Source organism: Biomphalaria glabrata, chromosome 2 (assembly GCF_947242115.1).
Source record: "Biomphalaria glabrata chromosome 2, xgBioGlab47.1, whole genome shotgun sequence".
Taxonomy (NCBI): domain Eukaryota; kingdom Metazoa; phylum Mollusca; class Gastropoda; family Planorbidae; genus Biomphalaria; species Biomphalaria glabrata.
In genome coordinates, this window is record NC_074712.1 from 35,176,312 (window position 1) to 35,201,169 (window position 24,858).

Here is a 24,858-nt window from a genome sequence, read left to right on the forward strand (position 1 = left end):
TTTAGGAAATTTAGGCACCGCATATTTAGGCACCGCGTATTTACGGATATTTAGGCACCGGATATTTAGGCACCCGGAAATTTAGGCACCCGGAAATTTAGGCACCCGGATAATTAGGCACCCGGAAATTTAGGCACCGGATAATTAGGCACTTTTTGACAAGGCGGAAAATTAGGCACCGGATAATTATATAGGCACTCTTTAATAGCGACCTTAATTTTGAAAGTAGTTTTAAAATGTTAACGTATATGTTATCCTTAGGCTATGGGCTGTCGGTGACGTTATAATAAATAGCAACTATAACGATTCTAACTTAAGAAAAGCTGACAGAATGGGGAAAATGACAATCATGAGAATGTGTGGAAAAAAAATGACTCCTGAGTCATAATAATAATAATAATAATAATAATAATCTTTATTATCCGTAAGGAAATTTGTCTTACAATTTGTGCATTACACCAAACAAAAAACATTATAACTATAAGAAACCAAAGTGTACATTCACACCAGACTCACTCATAATTTACATGTGACAAAGTTTATACCAGATTGTTCTTATTTAATGATTTGATTGCCAGGGGAACAAAAGAGTGTTTGTGTCTGTTTGTCTTTGCTATCGGTGTCTTGTATCTCTTTTGTGATGGTAAAATCACAAAGGGTGATTCTTTATTTCGAGGATCTTGTTAGCTTTTTTATAGATGTTTGTCTCAAACAACTGCCCAAATGGGGTTTGTTTTTTGCCAATGATTTTGCCAGCAGCATTTAGGATTCTATTAAGTTTATTTTTATTTTTAATGCTCAGATTGCCATACCAGGCAGTGATATTGAAACTTAAAATATTGCAGATGTGAGCGTGATAAAACATAGCCAAGGCCTTTTCGCTAACATTAAACGAGGACAGTTTTCTTAGTAGTCGTAATCTTTGCTGCCCTTTTTTGCTGATATAATCAGTATTTGCAGTAAAATTTAGTTTATTGTCTAGGATAGTACCAAGGTATTTAAAGGTTTGCACAATTTCAATAGTCTCTCCAGCTACAGAAACAATATCATTTCCCTTCTTGTCCCTACGAAAATCGATTATCATTTCTTTGGTTTTTTTTACATTTAATAATAAAAAATTATCTTTACAGTATTCCTCAATGTGTTCTAGTTCTTTGAAATACTCATTTACGTCTGAGCTCTCTGAGAGCAGGGCAAGAAGAGCCGCATCATCAGCGAATTTTGTGAAGGAGCAACAATAACTATCGGATTGAAAATCATTGGTGTACAAAATGAACCACAATGGCGATGTTACAGCCCCCTGGGGCGCCCCTGTGTTAACTATGCGTTCATTAGATATAACATTGTTTACCCTAACCCTCTGAGCTCTCTGGGTCAAAAATTCATTAGCCCATAGTATTATGTATGGACTAATCTGCAACGCTTTCATCTTTTCAATGAGTAAATGAAGTTGTATAGTGTTAAAAGCTGATGAGAAATCCATAAAGAGCAATCTTACATAAGTGTTCGGTAAGTCCAGATGTTTGTAGACACAGTTTAAAATATTTAGGATGGCATCGTCTACACCTTTACCCTTTTGGTAAGCAAATTGTAAAGGGTCTAACTTATTACAAAGATCATTCAGAAGAAACATTTTAACCAATTTTTCTAAACATTTAGACACAATGGAAGTAAGTGAAACAGGTCTATAGTCATTCATTTCCTTTGGTTTGGAAACCTTTGGCACAGGTACAATTATAGATGACTTCCACACAGGTGGTATCTCATGGTTTAGTAATGAAGTAGAAAAAATATCTTGGAAAGGTTCAGCTAGTTGTTCAGCACATTCTTTTAAGATTCGCCCTTTTATTCCATCAGGCCCACCAGCTTTCATTGGGTTGACGTTTTTGAAATAGACATCACAGGATTCAGGGGAGGGGAGGTAGAGATGATTCTCCGCTCATTGCTTCCGTCCATCACCAACCCCTAAGGCTGAATGGCTAGTTTTTTAAATGGATGATTATTCAATTTGTTTGAATATTTAGTTACTAATGTAAATTCTTATGATTAAAAAGTATTCTAAAATATTTTTATTATGTCGGGGAGTGTTGGTGATAAATATAATCGCAATCGCCCTCTGCTTGTGGGAAAGGGAGGGGTCGTACTCTTAAAATGGGATGGGCGGGGCGGGGGGCGCACACACTCTCACTTAAATGAGAGGATTTCTCGCAGGTAGATGTAAACTTGGTCGTAAAAGTTACGTATTGAATCTGAAGGCTACACACTGGAATAAAGGGTATGGAAACACAAAGGTGTTCAAATGGAAGTCTGGGTATTATATTTTAGAGGCCTTCCAAAAACTTTGATAGACACATTTCTGTTAAAAACATCATAATAATAAAAAAAATAATAAAAATAATATATAGATATATATCATGGGCGTAGCCAGGATTTTTTTTCGGGGAGGGTTTTGGGGGGGGGGATTCCCCCCTGACCCCCCCCCCCCCCGCGGAAAAAAATTATATGTATATATATATATATATGTGTGTGTGTGTGTGTGTGTACATAATTAATCTTTATTACATTCTGACCCTTTCGGAAGACGTTTATTGTTTATTGTAGACTCCCCGCCCTTGCTAGCAAGGGGGTCTGGTTGAGTTCGCAGCGCTCCCCCAGCGCGGGGCGAAGCCCCGCCGCCGAGCACTATTTCTGGTATTGAAAGCCAACACAATGCATATTCTGAGGTAACTACAGTGCATTATCTTTTATCTTGCTATTAAAAAGTTTTATTTCAAAAACCTGATGTGCTATTATTACTGACTTAGACCCTCTCGCGCCGTTCGGCGCATTTTCCGGCAAGCTGTTTCCGCAACTCTTATTTTGCGTAATTCATTTTGTCGGAGAACATGTCCCGCAAAACCTCATGCGACGCTCTGTCACAACCTTATTAAGGATTGGACTCCCAGTTCGGCATATGATTTCTTTTATTTAGACCCGATCTCTATGACTGACTCCTAAAATCTGTCTTAGCCATCTTTGTTGAGACACATTTAATGATTTTCAATTTCGGCAGAAGACTATTCACACTTAATTAATGGAGCCCAAGCCACTGGTAGAAATTTGTAACCTTTCTTGACTACGCTCTTGGAATTACATGCCTGTATTTCGCTTTAGATTTTATATCGAAAAGGAAAGTTTTTTCGTCAAATCATCTGTTGAGGGGTTTTAAACTAAGAAATCTCTGGAGTTTTTTTGTTTTGTTTTTAATTCAAAACCATATTTAGCTACGATCATAGAATTTGGTGACTGTAGTTTGCTTTAAAATAATATTGAAGAGAGAGGTTTTCAACTCTAAACGCTCTGTAGGGGAATTTTAAACTCAAAACCATCTGGAGGGGCTTTAAACTCAAAACCCCTTTGGCTACGCTCATAGATTTTATAGTGTGTAATTTACTTTTTTTTTATATTGAAGAGGTACTTTTTAGCTTGAAACCCCAACTGGAGGGGAGGGGGGTTTAAACTCAAAACCCCTTTAGCTACGCTCATAGAATTTTGAGTGTGTAATTTGCTTTTTTTATATTGAAGATGGCGTTTATCGTAAATTTTGGAGGGGGTTTTAAAATCAAAATCTTCCTCAACTGTGCTGTTGGAATTTGGGGATTGTTGTTTGCATTTTTTTTGTTTTGTTTTATAGAAGAGGGGGATTTAACTGCAAAAACCTCTGGTAGGGGGTTTAAAATTCAAAACCCCCTGTAGGGGGTTTAAAGCTCAAAGCCCCCTGGTAGAGGGATTTGTATCTCAAAACCCCCTGATAGGTGTTTTTTAAATCTCAAAACCCTCTGGTAGGGGGATTTAAACTCAAAACCCCCTGGTAGAGGGTTTTTAACTCAAAACTGCCTCGGCTGTGCTGTGGTAAGTGATGATTTAGTGTTAAAATCTCACCTAAAATAAACAAAATGAAAGCAAAAATCAGTCACTTAATTCCGTTCCCCCCCCCCCCCCGCAGGGGGGATTTCATTTCGGGGGGGGGTTTGAACCCCAAGAACCCCCCCCCCTGGCTACGCCCATGATATATATATCTAAGGGAAATGAAGATAGTTACATTTCATTGGGCAGTGTTGAAAGTTAAGGAAACGAGTGTTTTTTTTTTTGTTTGTTTTTTAATCATATATGTGTGTGTGTGTGTTTAATAATGTGTGTATGAAACCTTTTTTGTCGTTGTTTGTTTTTTTTTCATTCTGAAGAAAACAAATTGTATATGGTACTGAACACAAAAGAAATGGGGGAATCATACCTTCTCGAAAATTGTAGTAAATATATTTGGTTTATGATAGAGAAGGCGGGGTTAAATTGGAAAATCAACAATCTTCTATAAGCAGAATAAGTATTAATTAGAGACCAATATTCCAAAAAAATGATATTTAAATTTTTAACTCATCTGTCTTTTCCATAAACGTTTTTTACATTTTCAAAACATTATATTTTATCGTAATTTCTAGCCGTTTTGCGATTTCCATTGCAATTTATATAAATATTATATTACATACATTTACATTATATATATATATATATATATATATATATATATATATATATATTGTTATGACATGATTAGGAATTAGTTATTTGTTTCGGGAATAAGGGGAAAGTTTTAATTAGCGACAAGTGACGTGACAGATCTTTTAAAAATAAGAACGCTCTAAGCGACGCTAAAAGGAAGACGCTTCGTGTAGAGTAGAAGACTTCAGTACAATAGAATAGATACAGATTTACGGACATACTTGACAGCAGACGATTCCCTTCTTGATTATTAAATATCGTTATAGAACAACATCAGCGTCGACTACATATTTGATTGTTTCGGCCTTTCGCCGGTGTTACTGAATTAGTTGTGTTCAGCGTTACTTCCAGTCAGATCTACACTAGACAGATTGCCAAGCATCAACACCGCGCGGAGGCCTTAACAACGTGGCGACCCCAGACTCGGAGCTCACTGGCAGCAACATCCAGAAGGATAGAAGCCCTCTGTTAGGAGGAGGCAGAAGTTAACGTCATCGGCCTAGTCTGCAGCTAGACCCTGATTATACAGCCACGTCGGCGAAGGAAAGCCAGTGAGATCCTGGACTCGTAGACCTAGGAGGTAACGAAATATAGATCTAGATCTACATTTGTAATTTGTAAAGGCCCATACGTTGGGGCATCGTATTGAAGCCTGTAGTTCGGTATCGAGAAGGCTACAGTTTGTGGAAGGGAAGAAAACCGTCCTGTCGAAGCCGTACTGAAGAGATATCGCCTGCCCGGCATCTTGAGAACGAACGTGAAGGTCACCTCTGCAAGGCCAAGATCGACCGTTGAGGTCACGCCCGCCAAAGAACTTGTGACGTAGGAACCATCTTACTGCCTACGGCACTTAAGTACAGTACTGCTAATTTGATCTACGTCTCGGCTGAATCTGTGCTACACGTTAGATAGCCAGATAGCCGGTATTTTAGCACTGGACTTTCACTTTGTCGCTGTGTCAACTGTTGGACCGTTCCAGTTTCACTTGGGACAGACGACCACCAGGAACCACCGTACCTGCGTCGGAACCAGCAACCGGAACCAGACTCTACGCCACCGACGAACCGGAGCCAGACAACAGATCACCGTGAACCAGAACCAGACGCCGTACCACCGAAGAACCGGAGCCGTTGCAGACCAGTACCGAAGAACCTTGGAGAGCCGAAACGTTCGCTGTCCTTATCTCACCGCTAGGGAAGACATCGCCGTGAGCCTTGCCGCCGGGACAGACATTAGCGTAGGAAGAGTGGACCCGAGACTGACTGTGGAGTTATCGCCGCTTCTTAGACAGATAAGTCAAGTGTTATTTAACTACTTTCTCCTTAGAATAATTAGAGTCTGTAGGGAAGTGACCACTCGCTAGATTATCACCACCAGGTTAAATCGTGGTGGATTGGGGATATCCTTAAAATTAGGTGTAATCTAGCAAGAGGTCCAGATATACGTTTAGCTGTTAATTCGTCCTGTGTGTGAATGTGGATCATTTAGTTAAGCATTTTTTTTTTGTAGTAACGTTGTGTATTAATTGGTTGTAATACTCCCGTCTTAAGTCTTACTGTCAGACGAAAGTCTCATTCATTTGAACTAGATCTATAGTTTGGTGTTTATCGTATTTAGGTTAATTTTCATAGTTTATTTGTATGAGTAAGTTATATACACTCCTGGCTGTGAAAGCAGGTAAGAAGTAACTAAGATCTAGCGTAATCTAGACTAGATCTGGGGAACAATCGAGGTGAAGCCTGATTGCCCATTAGTAATTTTAGTATTTGTAAATAGACAGGTTGGTCTATTTACCGGCGACTCGTGTTGAGTAACACGTAGTCGGTTGAATGTGCGTGTGTCGCACATCGTATTCAGTCGGGTCAGAGTGTAGCCTACACACTGGTACCAAGGATACTAAGTGTATCTTGGAAAGTACAGAAGTTATTATAAGTCGGAGTTGGTAGTCTAGACTCCAAGGGTAGAGTGACGAATTTAATTCATTTGAATTAAGAGATATTAGGAAGCCGCGGAGCGAGGGTACGCTCAAAAGATAATTTGATTTATAGAACATAGGTAATAGAAGATATTAGGCTTTTGTGTAAGATAATTTAAATAAAAAGCGAGGTAAAGTAACAAATAAGTAATATGGCAACTGCTCCAGGGTACGACCTAGAAGAGTTTAGGAAAAAGCTAATCCAAGAGGCAAAGACAGAACTGGAACTACGCGGCAAAGAACTGGCCGCCTATTTGCAGCAGATGGTGGCGGCAGAAACAGACCGCAGAGAGCGGGAACGAGTCAGAGAAGCTGAAAGAGCCAGAGAAAAAGAAAAAGAAGAAGCAGATCGCATAGAGCGGGAAAAGGTTAGAGAGGCAGAAAAGTTGGAGAGGGAAAAGGTTAGAGAGGCGGAACGTGTAGAGAGGGAGAAGAAAGAAGAGGCGGACAGAAAAGTGAGAATTCAGGTTGAACAGATGAGGATAGAGGCTGGTGTAAGTGTGCCCACCGAAGGGAACAGCAACAATAGCGCCAACATAGAAAGCCATAGTAGCGCCGCATGGATGAAAAAGAAAATCCAACCTTTTGCTGAAGACAAGGACGACATCGGCGACTATCTAAAACGTTTTGAAATTAAACTAGCAAAGTTTAACGTCCTAGAGAAGGAGTGGTCCGAAATCTTGTTGGACTTCGTACATGGGAAAGCCCTCACGATTTGCCAAAACCACGACCACTCGATGCAAAATAGCTATCAGGTGCTAAAGAAGGAACTACTAAACGCATACGGGCACAACGCGGCAACGTTCCGAAAAAAGTATTACGAAAACACTCCATCCAGCCAAGTTGATCCACAGACAACCATCAACTCAGAAAAGGACTTCTTCACTAAATGGCTCGGATTCGAGAATGTAGAGAACACCTACGAGGGGTTGAAGAACTTTATTCTGATTGACAATTTTATCAACAAGTGTGACCCTCAGTTACAGTCCTTTGTTAAAGAAAGAAACCCTAAGGTAATTGAAGACTTGGTAGAAATTATTAGGATCTTTAAGAATGCTTACCCAAACAACCCACTTTCAGTTAGCGACCACAAAAAAGTTATTGACCTGGTAAATTATGTAAAGAAAAATGATGGTAATGATAGGGATTATGGTAGGAGAAATGATAGGTCCAGGAAACGTGGGAACAATGGTCGGGATAGTTATGAGGGCTTAAATGATAGACCTTGGGAAAATGAAAACAATGGCAGGGAAAGTTATGATAGGAGAATAGCTAGACCTAAAGCGGGTGATAGAAACCTTAGGGATGTTACATGTTTTAACTGTCAGGAAAAGGGACACATGGCATACCAGTGTAGGAAACATAGAGGGAATGGAGCTGGCAATGGGAATACACAGGATAATAGTGGCACTAGTGACAGGGGAGGTAATCAAGGAAACCGTAGACAAGAGAGGGATAATCGGCCACCAGATAGGGTTAATTTTGTAAGGAGCATCCAAGACAGGGATCGTGATAGTGGACATAATGAACCAGATGAAGAAATTAATTACGTTGATTGTGGGGAAGATAGATTTAAACTATATCCAGGCATGATAAATAATAAACCGGTAAATGTGATCCGAGACACAGCTAGCAGTACACTCGCAGTTCGAGGGGGATTAGTGAAATCTAAGGATTATTTAGGCTATACCAAATCAGTCAGGTTGGCAGACGGCGCAGTTAAGAGATTCGAAGCGTGCAAAGTGTTCCTTCGATCTCCATTATACACAGGGTATTGCGAAGGGGTAGCCATGCCGAGGTTATCTAGAGATGTTTTACTTGGAAATGTAGCAGGTGTCAGAGCCGCTTCTGACAAACAGGTTAGAAGTTGGAAAAGCAGGTATGGCAACATGAGGCGAAACAAACCCAGAAAGGACAGAAATTGTTTTAACTGCCATAAACATGGGCACATCGCTAGAGACTGTTGGAGTAGGGCAGAACAGTCTGAACAGAAGATTGCGAGTTCGGATAGGAGGCGCAGGCCTAGGTCCGACTGTGATGAAAGAAGAGATGACTACACAGGTAGAAGGTCATATGAGTTTGATAGTGGAGTAAGAAGAGATGTAAACTCCAGTTGGAGAGAACAAATGCATTGCTCGGGCAGATAGCGGATATGACATAACGCTCTACGACCCTAGTATGTCTATAAATATGTAAATAGATGTTAGTTTAAGTATTTCATTCTTCATTGATTGACTTAACTAGTAGGCATAACTAGACGGATATTAGGTTGTTTTAAGGTATCTTGAATAGTATATTTATGTTATAAGATACATGCCATTGGGTTAGTATTAGATTGACTCATGTTAATTATTTAATTTCGGGTAGTATGTATGAATTGTATGTATGTTGGTATGAATAGAAAGGGCATTTATAAGGCGACGATGTAGTTACATCACGAAAAAGTAAGTTTTATAATTTAGTCTTTGTATTTGATCATGATCATACATCAGTCAAGAGTTAGGTCGTGTGGGGACAAGTAAGTGGAGAGAGGAAATAAAATACACTTGTAAATGCCCGAAAGAACGTTAGGTGTATAGTGGGAGAACGAGTATTGATAAATGTCAATTTGTCATATTAGGTAAATTGTCTGTCCTGACGTGTGAGGGAAAGCGGTGTAACCTCTGGAACGTGATGTGATGAAGTATAGATAGACACACCTATAGTGTCAGCACAAACGAACTATGTCTGCGGTCACCTATGACACATCACATTGGACAGTATCAGTTAGTGACACTTGAGGGAAATATGTGTTCAGAGGAACTTGATTGTGGACACAGAAAGAGAAGTTGAAATCGCAATCAAGACTCAAGTTGTGTTGTCTTTTATGTTTCCCTACATTTTGGCCCTTGCACATTGTAAGACTAAGACAGCAGATTAAAAAATTGACAGGCAATTTTTTTTAGCGGGAGGGGGAGGAGTTGTTATGATATGATTAGGAATTAGTTATTTGTTTCGGGAATAAGGGGAAAGTTTTAATCAGCGACAAGTGACGTGACAGATCTTTTAAAAATAAGAACGCTCTAAGCGACGCTAAAAGGAAGACGCTTCGTGTAGAGTAGAAGACTTCAGTACAATAGAATAGATACAGATTTACGGACATAGCTGACAGCAGACGATTCCCTTCTTGATTATTAAATATCGTTATGGAACAACATCAGCGTCGACTACATATTTGATTGTTTCGGCCTTTCGCCGGTGTTACTGAATTAGTTGTGTTCAGCGTTACTTCCAGTCAGATCTACACTAGACAGATTGCCAAGCATCAACACCGCGCGGAGGCCTTAACAATATATATATATATATATATATATATATATATATATATATATATATATATATATATATATATATATATATATATTCAATAAAAGTTAATGACCACATTTGAAGGACGTAACACACCTATACACTCCCACAATAGATCTTCCTAAAGGGGTTACCCATTAACAATATAAAAGAAGGAGTGTTGATAATAGATATTAATGATATTATCAAATATGTATACTACTTTAGTTTATCAACATATTTAATTCCTATAAGTAACGCGCGCAAATCCACCCTGCTCATTTCAATACCCACTATAAGAAGACAATTTTCTCAGACTTCCATTTTAGCAGTTATGTTCAATGCTGTACCCTTCCCTGTACTCCAGTGTGTAGCCTTGAGACTCATTGCGTCATTTTCACGACCTAGTTCAACATCTACCCGCCACAAATCCTCTCCTTTAGAGGAGGAAGGGCTAAGGTCAGGAAGCAATGAGAGGAGAATCAACTCTACCTCTCCTTCACTGAATCCTGTGAGGTCTATATTTTATAATGACTATTAATCCGGAGTCATTTTTTCCACACATTCTCACGATTGTCATTTTTTTCCTCGTTTTGTCAGTTATTCTTTTATATCATGAAAATTCAGTAAGAATCGTTATAGTTGCTCTTTTTTTTTATAACGTCACCGATAGCCCATAGCCTAAGGATAACATATACGTTAACATTTTAAAACTACTTTCAAAATTAAGGTCGCTAATTAAAGAGTGCCTAATTATCCGGTGCCTAATTTTCCGCCTTGTCAAAAAGTGCCTAATTATCCGGTGCCTAAATTTCCGGGTGCCTAATTATCCGGGTGCCTAAATTTCCGGGTGCCTAAATATCCGGGTGCCTAAATTTCCGAGTGCCTAAATATCCGGCGGTGCCTAAATATCCGGTGCCTAAATTTCCAGATACCGTGTTGATGTGTTAACTGAGGAGTTAAGAGTTTGGATTTCTTGATTGAGGATTTTTTTTTCTATTGTGTTAGTGAATCGGGACATGTAAATTCGATTTGGAGATTGTGACATTATGTCTTTTGATCGGGGATATTAATTGATCATAGTTGGAGATACCAGCGATCCTTGAGAGCACGGTGAGTTATTTACTTTCGTTCAATCCCACGTCGTAACAATATGATAAATAATCTGCATCCCTTTAGTATCGAAATGAGGCCCCATTGAGGGTATAGGGACACTGATGGACAAACTATTAAACGTTCCCTATTAAGAGGGAAAAAGAAGTTTGATAATTGCACATTTCCTAAGAGAAGGCCCAGTACGAGTTCCGTTTGCTTTGAGTTCACCGAAAACGTGAATGTTTGAAATGAAATACAAAATGTGTGTTGGCTTCTTGTATAGCACATTTTATAGTTGCTTATACTGGTTGAATTATAATGGTCATCTAGTATTTTTTTCCGTTCTGTGGAGTGTCAGTTCCTAACAGATCAGATACAAAGTTTGTAATATTTAATAAAAATATATTTTGTTACTATATTCATATATTACAGACACTTACTTGTTTTGACTCTGATAGCAAAGCCTTCGACACAAGATGATAAGTTTGGCACACAAGTGAAACTTCGTTCCTAGCACTTTCTGAATTCATGAAATTCATGCATGTAGAAAGACAAACAAATTGAACGCGGTCTTTTGTCAAATAGTAAAGATATGAAAATAAAACAAAGAAGCAAATTGAGTTTGAGTTGGTCAGTCTAGCAGTTGGTCAGTCTAGCAGTTGGTCTGTCTAGCAGTTGGTCAGTCTAGCAGTTGGTCTGTCTAGCAGTTGGTCAGTCTAGCAGCTAAGTTTGTTACTGCAATCTGAACAAGTGTCTAAGTTATACAGATATGTTCCTTAACCACCGACTTATGATCTACATTTAGCATTTGAAAAAGAAACCAAGAATAAAATAAAGGAAAAAGAACAAAAAATAAATATTAAACAACAAAGAATAAATAATAACTGGACTAGAGAATAAAATAAAATAAATCAGTCAATGCTAAGCATGTCAAACTTGTTTGAGTTGAGCTTTCACATCGTGTTCTTATCACCAGCCTGACCTTAGATGAGGAACTGGCACATTCCACATGTCACTCGATGTCAATGTCTCATCAATTGTACACGTAAATGTCATACTTTTAAAATGTATGCAAAGAATATTGATTTTTTTTTCAAACATCGATCCGCTAGAGTGATTGTTCCCTATCATTTCAAAAGGCTAGCTCCTGGATGGAATCAACATACAACGACTTGAGTTATTTAACTAGCCATTACAACTTTGATGAATTCTTTCTAAATATTTTTAGACCCTTCTTTAAGTTTAAAGACACAATTTATGTGAACTTTATTTCCTCAGTCAAAAGACCGTTAAAACATTTTTAGTAACTGTTTTCACAAAAGTACGGTTTCATAATTTAATAACACTTTTTGTTGTTACATAAACTTTGGTCGATACATCGACATACTCAACAAAGTCCTACCTTTTGCATTGCCATAAAGCCAACATGAAAAGTAACCGTTCTGTCCAGTTATAGCATTTGGAAAATCTTTTGAATGGTATTTATTCTATTTGGGGGATGTTGTAAGTTTGATATACTCTGTAGCACTATGTACGTCTATAATAATGTGCAATCATAGATTGTGGGTAAGATTTTGTTTTGAAACACAAATATATGTTTGTGTAACATTGTGGTTTACCGTGGGGCACAAATGTGTCATGTAGGCTCTGTCAATCTCGATGTATTGGCAAAGAGATTAGCTCACGTGTACAGAACAAATTCTCATCACACTACAGAAAGAAGAAAGAAAGAATTGTCGATAAACTGTTCTGGTTGTGTTTCTTCTTTCGTAATCCATTTAGACACACACACACACACACACACGCACACTCCCGTATCTATGTCACAATCATTGTAAGGAAGAACGGTTCTGTGTTCTGCGTGTGTGTGTGTTCTGTGCGTGTGTGTGTGTGTGTGTGATAGGAGATGAAGAGAGGTTTAAAACGATTGACAGTGTTTCAATTTGTAGCCAATACTTGAGATTAAAAGATAAGGGAACCTACAAGGAATTGTACGTTGAGATCAATTCTGTGATTTGTACGACACGAAGAAAGACAAATAAAGTTGAGAGCTAAAATAGATCACATCATGAACTTTATTTTGACAGCTTTTCTTTTTGAGAATCTGTTGAAAAGTTAAAAAAAACAAAATTTATAAATTTTTAGAGATTCAAAATACATTTCTCGTGTCTTGATACACAGAAATATTGATTGTTATGTACAGTTAAATTACATTATTGTATGTAATTTACATGGCAATGATTGAAAGCTTCTTAAAAACAACAATTGTCACTTATGGAGATCAAAGGACGTTGAGTTATTTTCAATTAAAGAGCAATTTTTTTCCATTCTATAAGCAAGTAAAAGTAAAGTTTCCCTTTCAGACCTTGCAATCTGTGGGACAGATGAAGTAAAGGTCATCTGTTTCTGTGGCCCACGGTTAACGAGGGTGTCATGTGGCCAGCACAACGACGAACCGCCATTACTTTCCCCAACTAATGCCAGGTACCCATTAGAGCTGAGTGAATTCACATGTATCCAAAGATCCCGAAATTAAAAATCAAAGTCTTCACCAGGATTTCAACCAGGGACCCCTGTTCGGAAGTCATTAGTTTTGAAAAAATAATGTTAGAATATATTCATCTAGAGTAGTATATAGTAGTCTTCTGTTGCAATAGTATTAATTAATCCTTACTCCCCTTGTTGTAGGCCTATTATTGAAATTTCGGATGAAGAGTTGAGGGCAAGGTAAAACAAAATGAAGGGAGAGACTCTTCCAAATTATCACCATTTATATTTTATATGCATGTATAACATGGGCGTAGCCAGGGGGGGGGGGTTCTTGGGGTTCAACCCCCCCCCCCCCGAAATAAAATTCCCCCCCCCCCAGGGGGGGGGAGCGGAATTAAGTGACTGATTTTTTCTTTCATTTTGTTTATTTTAGGTGAGATTTTAATACTAAATCATCACTTACCACAGCACAGCCGAGGCAGTTTTGAGTTAAAAACCCTCTACCAGGGGGTTTTGAGATTTTAAAAACCCCTATCAGGGGGTTTTGAGATTTTAAAAACCCCTATCAGGGGGTTTTGAGATACAAATCCCTCTACCAGGGGAATTTGAGTTTAAAACCCCCTACAGGGGTTTTGAATTTTAAACCCCCTACCAGAGGTTTTTGCAGTTAAATCCCCCCTTCTATAAAACAAAACAAAAAAAATGCAAACAACAATCCCAAATTCCAACAGCACAGTTGAGGAAGATTTTGATTTTAAAACCCCATCCAAAATTTACGATAACCCCATCTTCAATATCAAAAAAGCAAATTACACACTCAAAATTCTATGAGCGTAGCCAAAGGTGTTTTTGAGTTTAACCCCCCTCTCCCTTCCAGTTGGGGTTTGAAGCTAAAAAGTACCTCTTCAATATAAAAAAAAAAGCAAATTACACACTATAAAATCTATGAGCGTAGCCAAAGGGGTTTTGAGTTTAAATCCCCCTCCTCCAGATGGTTTTAAAGTTTAAAACCCCTCCAGATGGTTTTGAGTTTAAAATTCCCCTACAGAGCGTTTATAGATGAAAACCTCTCTCTTCAATTCGATCCAAGATTGGGTGTGGGAGAAATGCAGACAGAGTGAGTTAAAAAAAACACATTTCCTACTAGTCATTATATAGCCTACATACTAAAGGATACAAGGTTTCTAACGGAGACTTCAGAAACTCTTTGCAATTAAGATCTACTAGACTATTTGCAAAGGGAAAAGATCGTCTCTCGAGAGGTAAAGTGTAATAGAGAAAGTCTATTGCCAGAAATGGCCAGAATCATCTTTTATACAGTCTGGTCAGCCAGCAATATTCAGAAAAGCATTTCCTATTTCCAATGTTACAAATGTCCTCATTTCCAAAATACAGGTCAATCTTACACAATAACACTGGTCAATATGTTTCATCACACAAGCAAAATTTAAAAAAATGCTTTAAAAAAACAAAGCTTATCTAAAGGAAAGAATATTTGTTTTAAAACAGCAACATTCAGATTTATTTTCCTTTTTCGATATTAAACACAGTTAATTAATTACCACTACTTAATTTACTAAATGGTAAAATGGGAAGAAATAACGTTGTATCTATAGTTCAAGAGATGTATATTGTATACAGTGTGTTGTATCTATAGTGCAAGAGATGTATATTGTATACAGTGTGTTGTATCTGTAGTGCAAGAGATGTATATTGTATACAGTGTGTTGTATCTCTAGTGCAAGAGATGTATATAGTATACAGTGTGTTGTATCTGTAGTGCAAGAGATGTATATTGTATACAGTGTGTTGTATCTATAGTTCAAGAGATGTATATTGTATACAGTGTGTTGTATCTGTAGTGCAAGAGATGTATATTGTATACAGTGTGTTGTATCTGTAGTTCAAGAGATGTATATTGTATACAGTGTGTTGTATCTATAGTTCAAGAGATGCATATTGTATACAGTGTGTTGTATCTGTAGTGCAAGAGATGTATATTGTATACAGTGTGTTGTATCTCTAGTGCAAGAGATGTATATTGTATACAGTGTGTTGTATCTATAGTGCAAGAGATGTATATTGTATACAGTGTGTTGTATCTGTAGTTCAAGAGATGTATATTGTATACAGTGTGTTGTATCTCTAGTGTAAGAGATGTATATTGTATACAGTGTGTTGTATCTGTAGTTCAAGAGATGTATATTGTATATAGTGTGTTGTATCTCTAGTGCAAGAGATGTATATTGTATACAGTGTGTTGTATCTGTAGTTCAAGAGATGTATATTGTATACAGTGTGTTGTATCTATAGTGCAAGAGATGTATATTGTATACAGTGTGTTGTATCTGTAGTGCAAGAGATGTATATTGTATACAGTGTGTTGTATCTCTAGTGCAAGAGATGTATATTGTATACAGTGTGTTGTATCTGTAGTTCAAGAGATGTATATTGTATACAGTGTGTTGTATCTGTAGTTCAAGAGATGTATATTGTATACAGTGTGTTGTATCTGTAGTGCAAGAGATGTATATTGTATACAGTGTGTTGTATCTATAGTTCAAGAGATGTATATTGTATACAGTGTGTTGTATCTGTAGTGCAAGAGATTTATATTGTCTACAGTGTGTTGTATGCATTTTATTTTTGAAAAACGTTGTTACGACTTGAATTCGAACTCGAGGGCTTAGGCCTACTGAAGACAATACACTAACCACAATGACAGCTAGGTGCTTATGAAAAAAAAGGTTTTATAGTTATCTATTGTTAGTTTCAAACTTTAAAGCAAAGTATAAAGGGGACTAATTCAACTTATACCACCCTATCAGTCAAGTACAATTTCTTTCCCTTGTTCGATACCAAAACCAAATAATTAACTACCATAAGTTAATTCACTATTAACACAATCCTAATGCAGTTCCATTTCTAAACGACTCTTGTATATCCAATTAAGGGAAGGAAAGCTCTCACAAGGTGGACAAAGAAAACGCCTCGGGGACACGCTCAAAGCTTCTCTGAAAGCCTTCAGCATTGACCCAGCCACCTGGGAGACAGAAGCACATGACAGAGATTCATGGCGTCGCGCTGTGAAAACTGGCGCACAAATTGCAAAGGACAAGAGAACAGCGCTGGCAGAACAAAAGTGTCAGAGAAAAAAAAAAAGAATGCTAATGACACTAGCTCCAGCTGGAATAACCTGCGCAGTGTGCAGCCGAACCTTCCAGGCTTATATAGTCTGACCAGCCACACGAGGAGGCAGAAAACCCTAGTGCAAAGCCCTCAGCCCCCTGGATGACAAAAGTGGTCACCATCGAACCACGATGAACTATATATACATACTGTAGGCCTAACGTTTCTCACTATCCAGGCTCTCTGCAAACTGCACCACACGACACAACTAACTCAAAGAACTTGACAACTCGGGGCTCCAAAGTAACAGTTACAGTTTAATTTCAAATACATCACAGACAAACTGTACAATTTGCAAACTATTAACACTGTACAAAAACTTTGCCTCTGTTCCGGACTGACTTTACACACCTGCTGGTTCTGACTTCGCCTCGTACTGGTCACATTGGGAGGTAACGTGAAGTGTCTTGACTCTAACACACTCGCTCTAATATTAGGTCCCTACAGGCCTTCTAGAATCGGATGGAACGTCGCTTGACCACTGGTTGATCACAGTCGCCGTGACTTGAGTGTGTAATATTTATAACACGGGTCTTTGCTGAACTGGCGTGTACTGTCACTCGTCACGGTTGACCGTTCGTCTAGTGCTGGCCTGGGGCGATTTGCGTAGTCTAAAACAATCACAGCACTACCCCCATCTGTGTCACCATTAGGATTATAGGCCTAATTATTCAATAAAAATAGGATCCTTTCAGCATTCATTATTAATTATAGATAGAATATGAATACTATTGTTTAGTGATATTACATTTATTTGAATGAATCCATTATTCTTATGTATAGTTTAATTCAAGCAACCAGAATGTGAATGCTCGGAGCTACTGCGGTATAATAACTTTCAGCAACCTCAGTCTTAAAAAAAGAGTAACTCTAGCATGTTCTTTTCATAACTAAAAATAGAATTATGTCCCTTTATTCATTTCAAATCTTGTTTACAAGATCTTCCTCTCACGAGAAACACAGCCACTTGTTTGTTTTACGCTTCAGATACTCCTTCAGAATGAAAGATTATTAAATCCTAGCCCAAACCTATTGAAAGACAACAGGGAATAGCAATAAATCTGAGATAGTCATGGGGCCGCATACAAACCAAGTTAGCACTACACAAAACTCGTAAGCGGCTCCAGTTGATCTACCAAACTCACACGCAAACTATCCTCCAATCCAGTTGATCTACCAAACTCACACGCAAACTATCCTCCAATCCAGTTGATCTACCAAACTCACACGCAAACTATCCTCCAATCCAGTTGATCTACCAAACTCACACGCAAACTATCCTCCAATCCAGACGAAATGTTGCGGACTAACATTTAACTTTTTTTGTTTAAATCTTAATACAATATTTTTACAGTGTCTCTTTTCAGCTTACAAACTCTTCATCGGGTCAAAAAAAAAGCACATTGAAAAAAAAAAACGACAATACCTTCTTTATACAACTCCTAGATGTGTAAAAAATGAAACATTTACCCCCCCCCTCCCACCCGAGACAAAATCCTGGTTAAGCGAATGAATCAATCTATTACACTTTATTATAATATTTAAATGACAGATCAAGACTTAAAAGACGGTGCGTAAAATGTTTCCGAACATAACTTATTAAACTCTTGAATGACCGGGTCCTACATGCGTAGTACCCCAGGACGTTTGGTCTGTTCAATATAAGTATTTTCTAGTCCTCCATTCCAATTTAAAGAATTTGTTTATACTTTGAAGACATATTAACGGTCAAACTAGAAATTTCCCAAGTGTGACCAACAATATACACCAGATTTCTAAGAAAAGAGTTAGAGCCGTTTCTGAGGTTCCAGGTTTTGCACATGAATGTGCAACCTGAATAGAGGTATTGTAAAAAAAAAAAAAGGAAAAAACCTAGGTAATTTTCAATAACACTTTTAATTTTTAAGATCTAAACTTAAGACGTACATAAGGACAGACAGACAACACAAATCAAATAGCAACTTTTCCTTGAAGAACTGCTGAAACTTTTTATTTAAAATAAAAATAAGCCTGCACCAATATTTTGTAAAAAAATAATCTGTACGATTTTCTTCAAAAAAAAATGTTTCTTTAATATCAAAGCCTCTTAAAATGTTTCTTTAATATCAAAGCCTCTTAAAATGTTTCGTTTTTTTTTTTTGCTCCTACTACAAGTGAACTTCTGACACCATTTTACTGTCCGATTTTAATCTGCGTTGCAACATATAAATCAGCTCAATGCTAACGCTGATACGACACAACAAAGAAAGAGCAACAACTTGGAGCGGACACATTGAAAATTATTGGAAGATCAATGGCTGTACTATTGGCCCAGATACTCCTAAGTCTGGGGACTACTTTGCACGAGTAGTTGCATGGCTTATGTATTGATACAAGCGTCGGCTCGATTAGGGACAGATCGATAAATCGATAAGAATGTTTATTTATGCATGCTGAATTGCCAATCCATTTGAAATTGACCAAGATATTGAATTTGCGCAATATAGATCTACATAAGTCAAACTGAGGCCAAATAAAAGTCAGGAAATTAATACACACATTACCGGAAACAGACGGTAAAATTTTGAAAAGATAACTAGAATTAGACAAGTAGAATTTAGAACAGACACAGAATTTAGAAACAGACTGGCAGAATTTAGAAACAGAATGTTAGAAACAGACTAGTGGAACTTAGAAACAAAACTGGTAGAATTTAGAAACAAACTGGTATAATTTAGAAACAAACTGGTATAATTTAGAAACTATGATATTAGAAATAGACTCGTAGAGTTTAGAAAAAGACAGAATTAATAAACAGACTGGAAGAATTTAGACAAGAAAATATAAAACATAAATAATAATAAGACAAAGCTTATATTACGCGTAGTTGTAGGCCTATCAATTAGTTTGGATCAGTCATATAATTAAATTTGTAATAGATCTACACTAGCAATTTATACAGTGTGTGATTAGAAATATTTTAACCAATTGTTTTTGTTTAACGCGATTTCATGCATTTAGTCTTCTCAATACGCTATGATCATATCACTTGTCTGAATCACTTGGGAAAGGGTGGGATAGAAAGAAGGGGGTATCTGCATGAATATTACCGTGATGGCTTTTTAGATGCATTTATATAATTTTTAAAAAAGTTCAACGACCAGGATTCTAGCTTGAGGACTGGGGACCCTAGCCTTCTCGAGTAAACCCACTTACCATTGTAAGAAAAGGGCATATGGAAAAAGTTTTTATAGTTATCTGTTGTAACTTTCAAACTTTAAAAGCAAATTATATAGAGGACTAATTCAACTTATACTACCACATCCCTTGTTCGATATCAAACAAATTAATTAATTATCAATAGTTAATTAAGTAATTGTTTTTTCTTTTATTGATTCTTGTTTTGTTTTGTCTGGTAAAAGAAATAACTGCAAAATTTCAGCTTGATCCGAGATTGGGTGTGGGGGAAATATAGTTAACAAAATGTTTACTAGACAGACAGAGTGAGTTGATATAAGCTTTGTAAAAAAAAAGAGAGAGTTAATAGTGGTATTTAAAATTCCATTTAATCTTAAAATTCAAAGATTTTTCTAACAGTTAATGTAAAACAGTTCTTTCTGGTGTGTTGGGTTATGCATGTTATAACTTTAGTTATAAATGACTAACATTTTGCGTTTTAACTTTCATGCTTAATTTAAGTTTCATCATTTTTTATGTTTAACTTTCATACCCATGATTACCTCGCATGATGCACTGAACAGAATTCTTGTCTACGAAAAAAAAATGACTTTAATGTTTTGATTTTAACAAACACTTGCAAAACAATCCAAACTATTAAACATACAGTCTCAAGCGTTAATAATATTGTATTGTACACTTTATTTTGTTTTAACTGTAATGTTGAAATAAACTGCGTATGTTATTTTAGTCTTTTTTAAATAAGTTAGCGCCAAATCTGGACTTATTGATTTTTTAAATATCTCTGTGGAGGGTTCGATATTCGCAGTTTTTTTTTCTTCGTGTGATTGTATTTTTTTTTTCGACAGGAGACTACTTATTGGATTATAGAATTGGCTTTGAAGGATAGTAAAACTAGATAAAGTAAGATTAGGATAAGTTTAAAACCAATACATTATTATAATCTCATAACTGCTCCTGTGATTCATTTTAGTTTCTTTCATTGAAGCAATGCTTCAAGGAAGGTACAATGAAGCAATAGAATGCTTATGAATGAAATAACTTTTTTGTTGGAAGGTAAGGGACCTAATTATTTCATACAATATAGTAAGTAGACATATATATGGCTGATGATGTAAAAATCATCTGTTTCTATGAAGGTTAATGATGGTGTCCCCTACTAAAGAACCTCCCTTGTTTATTACTATTAATAGTGAATAGTTGTAAAAGTGTTGTATTTTTATGCAAAAACTGCTTGCATACGTGATTTAAAAAAATAGATTTTTCGCTTTCAGAAAAGAAAAAAAGTAACCGTTGCACCAGAACTTTGAATGGTCTAAAATATTATGATGTCGGATTTTCACTATCTTTTCTAGGTTACGAGATCCAAACGGGACGGACGGACGGACAGACAGACATTCCACACAAAACTATTAGCGTCTTTTCCCCTTTTGGGGCCGCTAAAAATATTTTCAAACTTAATGACTTTCAACAACCATCTAACTTAGTGTGAAGGAGCAATTGATAAAAGTTCTCGGAAAAGAGTAGTTCCTCTTTGATTTCTTGATTCAAAAAAAAAAAAAAATACCAATAATAATGCTTCATTACCAGACAATGTTAAATTGACCAGATTAATAGAGAAATATGCTGTTTGCAGCTTTCAATATCATAACTCATTTCATCAATATGCCTTTGAACTGCATTGCTGCTTACAGAAATTCGTTTTATGATATCAGATGCAGGTTTGTGTTTCTTAAAATGTCTTCAATGGCTAGCCAGCTCAATGTTTGCCTGTAGTGTGCGGTGTTCCCGATTTTGCTATAAGTAGAGATAGTGTAAGATACTCCCAAATAGTCACATCTTATAATGTTGAAACGAAGTTGCTGTCCTCTGTGTGTTTATTCTGAACTTTATATTTAAGTGTTGAAAAGTGTTTCAAATGTTCAAGCCTATGTATTTATTTCATCAAGGTGCCATCGTCTCAAATGATCCTCCAGCTGGTTTCATTGTGTCATTACTTAAACTTTGTGGCATAGCACACACATAGGCAACGGAGGAATGAATGAAGCCAAGTAATCTACTCTGTACTGTCTACATTTCTTTTTTGGATTGTGTTTAATATTAGTTCCATGTAAATACAAGATATTTAACACGATGGTAAAATTTAGAAAAAACAAAACAAAACATTAATTCAAGGTTGAAATTCAAAGGATCAATTAAGTTACAAATCATTAATTAATACAAAATAAAATTTAGAGACTTTATTACGATCCCATATCGTAGACCCCCATTAACCTCTCATAGAACCCGAATTTATTTTTTTCCTCTCGTAGACCCCTTAGAAGTCGCCATAGACCCTTGAGGGTCTATATAGACCACTTTGGGAATCACCGATTTAAAACAACAATTAATAAGTAGTTTTTAATATTATCGCGTGAACTGCAACTGTGCACAATGGGTTAGGAATACTGAACTAAAGGAAGGGGAGAATTTTTTTACGGAAATGTTTTTTGTCTTGAGGCATTGAATAAGAGATTTACCCTTACAGAACAAGTAGATCAATTAGATAATTATTATATGACATAAGTTAGGCCAGGTTCACATCTCACCTCTCCTTCCCTTTCATCTATCCCTTGGTCTGCTGGACAGTTGGGGCACCACACAAGATCTGTCAATCTTCTTTCTCCATTATTCTCTGTCATTTGTCTTTGATAGAATTTCATTCTGATATTCTTTCTGAAAATATTGAAACCTGCCTTTTTACCTGCCTGGTTGGACCACTTCGGGGGCCGATTTGAGTTTGTGTTCCCACACAAACTGTCTTTGTAAACTTGTTTTTAATCAGCTATTCCTTTATGAAGGTGATTGCGGTTTATAATTTCTCAATCTATTTCCTTTAATGCTTCGCTATTGCAAGAAGCCTTTTTAGGGAGCTTCGCACATTCAAGTTTCTTTTAACACTGGGAACCACGAGTTTACTAAGTTTGTTTGATCTGGGGAAAAGCCAGGATGTAAAATAGGTGTAACTTTTTGTCATGTAATGTACAACTGGCGACACGCCATATATTATTTCATCAGTGTCTGTTGTACTGCTAATAGGTGAGACAACAACGATGCAGCCTCGAGATGTGGAATCGCTTCTTGTATAAGAAAAAAAAAACAGCTTTGACATTGGTGTTTATCATGGGCGGACTGGCTATATGGGCATTAGGACAAATGCCTTTTGGGCCGGTAGGCCTACCCAATTTGGATGACAGTAAAATGTTTTAAGATTTCATAATATTCTCTTTAAAAGCAACAATCTTTTACAATAAAACTAATTTAAAGCAGTGTCGTAAATACCCTACATCCGTATATAGTGCCTCTAGTAGACGTCAAGCCCTTATACACACTAAACGATAAACAAGAAACTTAAGGCCTTTATTTCTTATAGAGATTGACGTAAGTGTGAATATATTCGGAGGAATCTATAAAGGGAAAGACAACGTTTTAGGTCCTATAGATGACATGTCCAGTCTAATACGAATTCTTATTGGTTTGGTGGAGTTGTCGCATAATCTCAAGTAGCCGCTTCGAAGTCCTTCACAAATCCTAATTATCTAGTTCAGTGTAGAAATGTGTTGATTGGAATCAAAATGCAAAAGAATCGAAAAAGGCAGAGCAGAAAATAAGATAAGTTTAAAAAAAGCAACAATTGCTAGAATCGTGTGCAAAAATAAATAAATAAATGGAGTAATATTCTGAATGTTTTCTCGCAAGCTCCAGAGATTCATCAACGTTATGATGACAGCATTTATGAATGAACAGGCTCAACGCCATTAGACGACAAAAATATAAACTTAGGTTAAAATACATAGAGGGTTCGCTAAAATGAAATAATCTTGCCAGCATTAGTTTTACTGAACGTACGTATATTAAATTACCGTCAATCAAGTGGAATTAATGTTCTAGGCTGTTGTGAGTGTAGCCAGCTCTAAGATGCGGACAGTCAAATTGTGTTTCCTAGTTTTTGAGAAAGCAGTATTTGAGCTTGTAAAAAAGTACAATCCCCTTTCAGGCCTTGCGATCTATAAGGCAGATTATGTGAGGGTCATCTGTTTGTTTGACCAATGGTTAACGAGCAGCACAACAACAAACCGCCTTTATTTACCCCAACTCAAGTCAGGTACCCGTTAGGGGTGGGTGGACTCGGGGGCGCCCTAAGAATCCCGAAATTCAAAATATAATGTTCAAATTGCCTTCCGAACTACCGTGAAGTGTATATGTTTTGATCACATCTGTTTTTTTTTTTAAATGTGTGAATTAAATTCCGCGTTTCAAGGTAGGTCATGTCATTATAAGCCTTGAAAATAAATAATTTGTAGTTACAATGGCACTTTTAATGCTTACTAACCTTATCTATTTATATAAATAAAATATTAAAAGTAATACTGGTTTACACTAGAAATGTACCGTGTTTCCCAAATCTAAATTTTGTTACAATAAATACGAAAAATATTTTTTTCTATACAATTTTTGTAATCTTATAGTCACTATTAACCTTTGACCTATCCCTTAGCCTGTTTGAACGTTGGGGCACCACACAAGATTTGTCGACCGTCTTTCTCCATTTTTCTGTCTTTTGCCTTAGTTAGAACCTCTTTCAATGGCAGGCCCGTCCATAGTCAGTATAGACTACATAAAAAAAGAGAAAATAACTAACAGAAAGAGCTTGTTTCATACAGGACGGATATTTAGCAAAAACAAGTTTTTTTTTTTTTATTCATCTTTTGTGAATTAGTAATTGTTTCCCTATAAATAAATAAATAGTCTATCACATTTCATATTTAATAGGGAAGATGAGGCCCCCTTACAATTGTTTCAATGGCCGTCGGTTAACGACCGACCGCTTTTACTTTCCCCAACTAATGCCTCCCGAAATTCAAAGTCCCAGTCCTCACCTTTACCACTTGGTTTGGTATTCAAACACTTTACTACTCAACTACCATGCCCCATAACTACAAGTAATGACATATAATAGGATACTAACTATATGCTTACTACTCAAGTATCCGATTCAAAATGAACTAATTAAATAGTGCTTATTA

General features: G+C 36.8%; 2 protein-coding genes across 3 annotated transcripts in view; one reads left to right on the plus strand and one right to left on the minus strand.

Annotated features, from left to right (window-relative positions):
• Positions 1–12,527, minus strand: part of LOC106053346 (uncharacterized) — a 61,781-nt gene extending 49,254 nt beyond the window's left edge. The window contains exons 1-2 of one of the 2 annotated variants that reach the window (XM_056020226.1): positions 12,339–12,527; positions 11,377–11,456 (exon numbers count right to left, since the gene is read on the minus strand). In XM_056020226.1, the coding sequence (XP_055876201.1) occupies positions 11,377–11,456; positions 12,339–12,353 (95 nt within the window). In that variant the 5' untranslated portion in view covers positions 12,354–12,527. The remainder of the gene's footprint in view (positions 1–11,376; positions 11,457–12,338) is intronic. The other variant, XM_056020227.1, reaches the window with a different exon arrangement.
• An 8,163-nt stretch (positions 12,528–20,690) lies between these two features.
• LOC106053348 (polycystin-1-like) overlaps positions 20,691–24,858 on the plus strand; it is a 55,758-nt gene continuing 51,590 nt past the window's right edge. The window contains exon 1 of the mRNA XM_013208891.2: positions 20,691–20,848. The gene's annotated coding sequence lies outside the window, so the exon portion shown is untranslated. The remainder of the gene's footprint in view (positions 20,849–24,858) is intronic.